The sequence below is a fragment of the Fundulus heteroclitus genome, chromosome 10 (assembly GCF_011125445.2).
Source record: "Fundulus heteroclitus isolate FHET01 chromosome 10, MU-UCD_Fhet_4.1, whole genome shotgun sequence".
NCBI classification, from domain to species: Eukaryota; Metazoa; Chordata; class Actinopteri; order Cyprinodontiformes; family Fundulidae; genus Fundulus; species Fundulus heteroclitus.
In genome coordinates, this window is record NC_046370.1 from 16,039,082 (window position 1) to 16,048,275 (window position 9,194).

Genomic DNA, 9,194 nt, shown 5'->3' on the forward strand with positions numbered 1-9,194 from the left:
CACATGTGGACTAACCCGACGGCTTTAGGACCCAGTACAATCTCGCGTACGTCAAACCCTTTTGGCCAATAGCGCGCCCCTTATTTGCAGACCAGATTGTTGCTTCCTGCATTGTGCATCTTCACTGACAGACATGTTCAGTGCTGTGGCCATTACTAGAAAGCGTTCTCTTTACGTTCAGCTGTAAAACAAGACCCCCCCCCCCCCATACACACTTTCCATCGTCTGCAAGAGGGCGGTTTTAATTGCAAAGGCATTTAACTGCGTCATATATAAGATGCAATATAAGGGACAGAACTACCTTATTTCCAATTTAGTTTTACATGTCAAGACGGCCTTCTCCTTAAAAAATAAATCTAAATCTAACATTAAGATTTAGACAACACATGTCTGTGTTTTTGTAAACCTGTGGCTAAATTTAAATCATTTTAAACCATGATCCTTTGTTTTGTCCCGGTGCATAAAACTGACATTTTTAAACGTGCATGTTTCAGAATGGAGGAAATGCACTGTTTGGATGCTATTCTATGAACAAAAGTTGTTCTGAACAGTGTAAACGGACCGCAGAAGACGCCTAGTTTTCATTTTTATAAGGAACATCAGGTGGCACAATGCACTCACTTTTTGTTTATATTGTTTGACAACACATAGGGATGATAGGCAAAATGTGGCTGGACTAAATCGTCTGATGGCACTGAGAAAGACGACGTGGCAACGGACAGGAAAGCCCAAGGAGTGGGAATGTTGGAGAAGTGTTGAGCAGGTCTGAAACAATAAACAGGTGGAAAACATGTTAAACATTCAGCCCCCTTGACTTTGTAGGATCACCTTTTGCTTTAATTACATCTCCGTGTCTTTTGGATAGATCTTTCTCAGCATCGTGTGTTGAGATGCTGAAACTTTTGCACATACTTTTTCCTGAAAAATTGCTCAAGCTCTGTTTAGTTGGACGAAGATTCCCATTGGGTTCTGGGCTTTGACTGGGCCATTCTGACGTTGTAGGTTTTGATCTAAGCTATTCAATTGTAGCCTCCCCTGTTGAAAAGTGAGCCTGGGACCAAATCTCAAGTCTTTTGCTGCCTCTAATAGGTTGTTTTTCCCAGGATTGCCTTGATCCTGCCACCATCTGGTTTCACGGTGGAAATGATGTGTTCACAGAACAGCTTCAGATTAAACTGCATGCCGGTGGACTCAATCAGCCTCTTGAAGCAAATTGGTTTCACTGGGTTTTGCTTTAGGGGAATCAGGAGGGCTAAATGCGAAGGCTCATCGCATGCAAAAAAAAAAAATAAATAAATAAAAAATTGAATTTGAAACTATTTTTAATTTTTCCTTCCACTTTCCAAGTATTCACTACAGTTCTCAGTTTCCAGACCGGATGTTGTTAGGTGAGTGAGGCAAAAATAACTCAGACATGAGTTTAACTGTGGCCAAGCCCCCACCCCCTGCAGTTGGCTCCGTCAGTCAAAGGCCAAAACAAGATGGCGGGATTCAGGAGCTGGCTTTTCATTTCAGCAGGCAAGTTTAACACTGAAACATTAAGCTTCATGTCATTACAGAAGCCAGTTCAGGCTTCCTGTTTTAGATTTAAGCCTGCATCTTTGAATGGAGACGTCATCAATGATTTCAGCTCAGCCGAGCTGTGACTAAGTAACTGACTGGAGTGGATCGCTTGACCCAGATTTTATGGTTTTGGTCAACATTTTTACCTTAGACATAACATCTTTGCTGTGCTATCTTACTTCCACTCAGTCGTTGCTGCCAGCTTGTGTGGGGTCAGAGCAGAAATCAAAGTCACCATTCCTGTGGGGAGGCTGTTTACGTATGAAGTGATGAGAGAGTATTTCCAGAATGTCTTTGAGCCCTTGTCAAAACTCTACGGTCAGTATGGTGTTCTCATTTTTTTGCAAAAATGAACAGAGGCTGGGAAAAGAGACAATTTTCTCACACCGTTACATATTTTTACATGTTATACAGCTGGGCTCCTGCACGATGACCCCATGATTTTCAAGTGCAACAAGCAGGGGTTTCCTGACCTCCCAGAGTGGCTGCGCTTCATCCAAAGGCAACCCGATGATAATGGCTTCCTGTACGGCACGCCGACTTCTCCGGGAAAAACTTTCATTGAGGTCTGGAGTTTTTTCATACATCAACACAGCTAGACAATTAGAATAGCAGTGAATGTCAAAGTTTGCTCTCTAATTTATGGAGGTAAAAGCTTTGGGCTTGTTGAGCCTGGATAAAAACAAAAAAATCAATCAACATGTAAAAGCTTTTTGAATATATATATATATCTGTGTGTATATATATATATATATATATATATATATATATATATATATATATATATATATATCTGTGTGTGTGTATATATATATATATATATATATATATATATATATATACACACACACACACACACATATATATATATATATATATATATATATATATATATATATATGTGTGTGTGTGTGTGTGTGTGTGTGTGTGTGTGTAGTTTTAATTCATTAGAATACATTAATAGATGAGAAAGCATGTTTTTTGAGTAAATATATATGAGCGCCATATCTATGGCTCAAAACATCCCAAATACCCTACTTCCTGTATGTAAAATGTTCTTACAAGCTTTTCAAATTGCAACAAAAACTTTACTTACTTTAACATTGCCCTAATTTAGTTCTTCTTTCTTAAAAACACACACTCGGTGAATGACAATTTATCAGGCAAGGCTTCTAACAAATGATACTAAAGCCTTTTAAAAATGTGCAAATCTTTAGTTAACTGTAGTTGAACGAAAAAAATAATTTGTTTTTACTATTACCAAAGCGTGAAGGCAGAGCTAGTAAAAACAAAAATCCTCCCTATGCACAATTCAAGTTTGCAACCACTCACAATGGGAGTGAATACCAAACTAATGCTCTGCTTTTCAGTGATGTCCTTTATCCAGGCGGTAATGATCTACAACAGACCACTTCATCCATGTCAAAACCAAAATTGAAGTGCACAATTTTTATTATGATTGTCTTCTAACAAACCTTTACGGTCAAAGTTACAGTGGCGTTCATGCCCTTGGAATAAAGTGTCTGTTTTTTACCTCTTCTAATGAAATCATTGGGAAAATTAAATTTGTTCTTGATAGATAAAGTGCATATCTCCTCAAAATATAGTTGATCAGTCTCTTTCACACAGCAGTGTCTGTATACAAAATTTAAGCCAACCTAACAGGCAGCAGGGGATTTCTGGAGGTGTCACGGCGAGGCTTTCAAACATAAGAACGATATCAGCTGCCAAGCACGGCGGTGGCAGGACCACACTGCGGTTTCCAAGCCAGCAATATACGTGGATTGCACAATGGGGTGGGAATAATGAAGACTGAGAAGTAACTGGAAACTTGGACGCAAACTTGCCGTCTTAACAAAACAGTGGTAACTGGTTTTGGGACGGATGCAGTAGGCTAACAACGGCCCTAACATCAGTCTTGTTGAAAATGTGTGAACTATGATTAAAGGCCCGGTCAGTGCTAGGAAACCAGTCAGTGTAAAAAAACTCCTTTCTCATTTAAAAACTCAAAGTAACCACCCCCAGTAAATCCAATAATGCAAAGATGAGAACTCTAATGACAATATATGCACTATTTTGTGCACGCTTTGCCTTTTCTCACAGATCTATGCAATCAACAAGCAAAGCTACGACACAGCCAAAGAACTTCTCGTGATCAAAGTTGTCCCAGGTATGTGGGTTTCGTTTGGCGTTCATCCAGGTGTTTTGGACAATCATGAGCAAGGCATGGGGGAAAGAAGGGGAAAAAAATAAAAATAAAAGACCATGTTCCCTCTTACAGAGAAGATGCTGCCCTATCAAGCTGAGTTCTTCTTGGCGCTGAGGGAGGTTGAGAAGGTGCTGCCCTCTTCTGTTCAAATAGAGATACAGCAGGATCTGCAGAAGCTGTGGAACAATGATGCTTTGGAAATTGTCAACATCACCAACGCCCTCGATCGCGGCGGCAGAGTTCCCCTGCCTCTTGCAGGACACTATGAGGGGTAAAATAGGTTATATATGAGGCGGGGGCAGGGAGAACAGCAACCTCTGAAAATAACTGTTTCTGTTTCTTCAAAAATCTGCCCTGTCTCAGTGTGTACGTGAAGGTGGGGTCAAGAAAGTACTTCTCCAGGTGTCTGCAGAGGGTGATGACACCAGAGCACCAAAGGCAGTGTGCAGCGGGGGCCAAGGTGAAGGTGCCTGGAGAATGCAGCTTCTGCAAAATCCCCAGCAACTGCATCACCTGGTGCAAGACGGAGCTGGTAAGGTCTCCAGAGAGAAATAAACCTTCTCTAAGATCTCGCCACTATGCATCCCTGCACAGGCTCGTTGTGCATTTGTTGTGTGTTAAAAGCTGTTAGTGGGATGGTTTTCTTTAAAATGAATAAACACGTGAATAAATAAGCTAAAGCTTGTAATATGCTGGTGAAGAGTCTCAGTCATCCAGGTCATGGTCATTGCAAAAAAAGTAAAAAAAACAAAACAACTGGACTTTTTTCCCCCAAGTTTGAAGACGTTTTGCTTCCTATCCAGAAAGCTTTCTCAATTCAAAATGTCCGGAGTCATAATATTTCAGGCCAACAATGACCTTAACGACTCCCCATTACTAACGGGGTGGACCTGTTCCAGTTCAATTTGCGTGTCATCTTCGTTGGGCAGTATTATAAAACTTGCAACTCCACACTACTCTGAACATTTTGAATTGAGAAAGCTTTCTGGATGGGAAGCGGAACGTCTTCAAACTTGGAAAAAAAGTCCAGTTGTTTTTTTGGAAGCTAAAGCTTGCCATCAATAATAAGGAACAATTTTTAATCAATATTGAGATAGCTATACGTAATTTTCAATGTAGCATTTTTTTGTTGTTAAAGTGTAAATGAAAATGTTTGATTGAAAGCGACCACCCAAGTGAACTAAATGATGGCTTCAACAGAAGAAAAGGTAAGTTTTGGAAAGACCTACCCACAGTCCAGACCTAAACACAGCAGAAAATAATTTGGGGGTCATCTGAATGCGGCTGTGGGCGAGAGAGGTCCTCGCAATCCGAATGATTTTACCAAAAGACCGAATGCTGTATTACACACGCTGAATGCAAACGGACCGTTGCATGTTTTTATTCCGAAATCCCCCGGATGTAAGGGTGTACTAGATTGTTAACCCTGCTCTTTCAGACCGTGCCATGAGAAGTAACAACTGTGCCATCTTTCCATGTCTGTGCCTCAGTTACTAAAAACCAGAAGTCTCTCTTCCTGCAGTTTGACCTAACAAAGGTGGCGCCTGCGCCGCCCTCTCCCACAATGGGCTCTGGGATTTTAGAGGACGGGGGCTACTTCGACCCTCCAGAGTCTCCCCCGGACAGAGACTACTTCCCGGATTACATCGTGACCGTGATTGTGCCCCTGATCATTGCCGTCCTCCTGTGTCTGTTGCTGGCCTACATCATGTATGGCAGGCGCGAGGGAGTGTATGTATCCGCTTCGAATGCAGAAAATAGAAAATTACACACGTGGGTGTGATAGGATGGGAAGCCGGATTTCTAAAAACGCATTCATGCGACGTTTTCTGTTTTGTTCTGTTCTGTTTTTAGTGCAAAAAGGAATGCAAGAACAAACAAGTAAGTAAACTGATATAGTGCATGCCTTGAAACAATCTGAGCTAGAATTTCAGGGAAGTATACTCATTTAGTTTAGTGCAAATTTACATAAACCCATAGACATGTATTCAACTATTTATTCCACTGGACTTGACTGAGCAGTTGATCAGACATATCTTCTGGCTTTGAACTTATTTCATGCATTCCACTGTTCCTGAAAAACCCTTGGTAAAAAAAAAATCAGAATCATTTCCCTTCCGCTTCATAATTACGGACTACTTCACCACATAGAAGTCTCCAAAGCCTATGGTTGTAATGTGACAAAATGTGAAACGGGAATGCTTTTGGAAGGCCCTACATAAACCTGAATGTGACGGTCTGTTTGCTCCAGCATTCAGCTGTACCACCAACAGACCATCCACGGGAACACGGAGGAGCTGAGGGGCATGGCCTCCCACCGGGGGGTCCCGGCTCCTCTGTCTACGCTGCCCATGTTCAACAGCCGAACAGGGGAGAGGGCTTCCCCGCTGCAGTCGGACAGCATCCCGCTCATCATGGCCCAACAGTGAGCTGCTCACCTGTTCACTATTGTTGTTTATTCCTGTCTGCTTTGAGCATCAGTTACTAAACATGTAGCTAAAAACTAGCCAGATCCAGATCTGCCCGGCATCCAGTTCCACCTTCGGAATTACACTTAATCAAAAACTGCGATTAATTTTTGTTCAGCAAACGTTTGTTGCTGGTAAAGTTACCAGATGCATAATATGTGTTTTTAATATATGAGCAAATGTCCAAACCAGCAAACATTCGCTTTTCTGCCATATGCAGCGTCCTCTGCAATTACTTACCCTGCTTAACATGTGCTTTGAAATAAATATATATCTTTTATTGCAGTACCATGGCCTCATGTGGAAAAGCTTAAAAAAAAATACAGCCTTTAATTTTAGATTATTCATTTTGTGGGTGGCCAAAAATCCCCATATCAAGAAAATCAAGCTTTACCAACAGGACGACACTCAGTCTTCTCCTCTACCATACAGTTTAGCTCACATAGAAAGGAGTCCTGGTCCCATTTTGCATAATCTCCCTGGTTAATCCAGGGCTCTGCTTGTGTCTTCCCAACACAATTTATTTTTAATTTTTTTGATTTAGGGTTTAGGAATAAGTATAAAGGAAACAGGTTGATCTAGTGACTGCTGACCCATTTCTGTGGTAATAATTTGGCAATATCATTTGGACTGTTACTCCACTGAAAGAGCCAACAAGAGAAGGTTTCAGTTATTCACCGGGTTTCTATTAAGCCGCCTTTTTAAATCATTGATGTTATGAACCATAATAAGGTTCCCGTGGCCTTTGGAAGAGAAAGCCTCACACATCACATCCTCCGCGCTGTACTTAATGGCTGGTATGAGCTGCTTTCCACGTGTTCACACTCCATTTTACAACAGAGCCACCTGGAGTGTTTTCAAAGACAAGCGATCGCTGCTGCACTCCCTGTAGAGTTTAACAGAGCGCACCCATTTAGGTTTGTGACAGTGGGACAGAAATGGCTTTCTCCCGGCATGCCTCCCTACACTGCAAAAACAGAACTAAAAATAAGTTAAAATTTTCATGAAATGAGTGTATTTGTACTTTTATTTGAGCAGGTCAACAAGGTAATCTGCCAATGGAATAAGATTTGTGCACTTACAATAGGAAGAACTCATCTCCATCAACTTATTCCAAGTGCATTATATGTAATTATCTTATTTTAGGGGTGCCGTGTAGATCTAATGGTTGCTCTGGAGAGTTGATTACTCCTAGATGTCCCTCTTCGCTGCGGTTCTCTAATACTCAACTTGAAAGATTTAGTTTAGCCTCCCTTACCGTCCCGTGGGAGGACCTGTGGGTGGAGGAACAATAGAGTCCCTCTGTCCCCCAGCCTTGCATGTCAGTTTCAGTGGCCATTTTCTGGTGACCGTTTGCAGACTTAGGAAGTTAAACACACACGTCTCAACTGGATGACATTTTCCATTATGAAAAATGTATATAATTTTGCTACACGATATTGGGGTGCTGTGTCCAATTCTTTTTATTACCGTATTGAAGCAGGACGTCATGTATTACTCATCAAAAGTTTACTTTAAGAAATAAAGTGTAAAATAGAAAGATGTTGCCACATTTAATGTCTAAGAAACGTTAGGGGTGCCCAATGTGTGTGATGGTGGCGTTCCTAATTTTACATTTATCCACTAACCATGTTTTGTTTTTTTTTCATGTTGTGTGACAGACTTCTTTCTAATTTCTGCCTCTTAACAAAACTTAACATACGTGTTGCGTTTTTTGTTTCTCTTGTTATATGTTCTCCTGAATCTATGTACCACTTTTTGTCCCCCTCTCTTTTAATAGGGATCCTTACAGTGACACGCTGCCCAGGTAAACCAAGTCACTGCTTTCACTCTTTTCGTCAACGCCGATGACTCTAATCCTCCTCTTGTTGTCCTCGTTTGCAGGAAGTGACGACGGGAACGGCTAAGGAGTCTTTGAGGTTCTACAGAGTAATTCATTCTCCTACATAAATACGTCTACATTTGCAGTGCAAAGAACCAAAGAACTGGCTTATAGAATTATTTGCTGTTCAGGACTGTGTGTGTTTATGCTTTCACGTTTTTAGATCCCCCTCTGTATTGCTTTGTTCAGTTCAAGGCTTATTCCTGGAACTTGGCGCCATTTTCTTACTGTAATCGGATATTTTGTTCACCCGGCTTGTCAAACGATCCCTTCCTCTTGATCACATGAAGCAAACTTTTTCAAATTGGGTAAACTGAATGGATATCTACAAATAAATGATTAATGCATGCAAAAATGATTGTTTCAACATGTCAGTGTTTGCATTGTTGACTGTTGCTAAGCATTTTTTATTCAGTCCCCTAGATTCTGGCACCCCTAATTGGTAAACAGTACCCAGCAGTGTGTGATCTAGCAAACAGTCTGACGAAGGCCAAGAAAAACACAACAGAAAGGTCAGGGAGAAAGTTGAGGTCAAGTTTGAACTGAAAGGCTGGGAAAAAAAGGAGAGCATTAATCAGAGAAGCAGCCAATGACTCCAAGTCATCCTCAACAAATCATCTCCTCGTTGAGAAACGGCGGTGGCAGCATCATACGGTGGGGGTGCTTGTGTTCGGCAGACAGGCTGTTGTGCAGATTTAATAGGTAGATGGAAGGAGCTAAATGCATGGGAGCAGCTGAGACAGAGGTTTACCTTCCAGCAGAACAATAAACCATTTATCCTTTTCCCTTCGCGTCTGTTGCGTAAAATCTTTTAAAAATGTGTCATAGTCAGTGTCTGTGACTCGACTAAATGCTGAATGGTTTGAAGGGGTTGAATACATTTGCAAGGCCCTCCATGATGTGAGAGTGTTACAAATTTTGAAAAACGATTTAAAAAATGTAAACACGTTCACGCCTTTGGTATGAGTGTCCCTTGGTGGAGAGAGTATACTTTACAAAGAACCGTTGCCTTCCTCTGACCTGCTCAGCTTTTGTTGGGAGTTGGAGCTCAACACATTAAACGCTGCTTTCA

The 9,194-nt window shown here is 41.3% G+C and overlaps 1 protein-coding gene across 2 annotated transcripts; it reads left to right on the top strand.

Annotated features, from left to right (window-relative positions):
• Positions 1 to 1,416: 1,416 nt before the first annotated feature.
• On the top strand, positions 1,417 to 8,911 carry sgca (sarcoglycan, alpha). Of its 2 annotated transcripts, none has more exons than XM_021321072.2 (11): positions 1,417 to 1,518; positions 1,753 to 1,881; positions 1,978 to 2,129; positions 3,667 to 3,733; positions 3,845 to 4,043; positions 4,136 to 4,304; positions 5,295 to 5,503; positions 5,627 to 5,653; positions 6,024 to 6,197; positions 8,021 to 8,047; positions 8,125 to 8,911. In XM_021321072.2, exons 1-11 carry the CDS (start codon positions 1,482 to 1,484, stop codon positions 8,129 to 8,131), a joined length of 1,197 nt encoding a protein of 398 aa, XP_021176747.2. In that variant the 5' UTR covers positions 1,417 to 1,481; the 3' UTR covers positions 8,132 to 8,911. The 2 variants fall into 2 exon arrangements, with proteins under 2 accessions (XP_021176747.2, XP_021176748.2); XM_021321073.2 differs by lacking the exon at positions 1,417 to 1,518 and adding an exon at positions 1,539 to 1,650.
• The last annotated feature ends 283 nt before the right edge of the window (positions 8,912 to 9,194 follow it).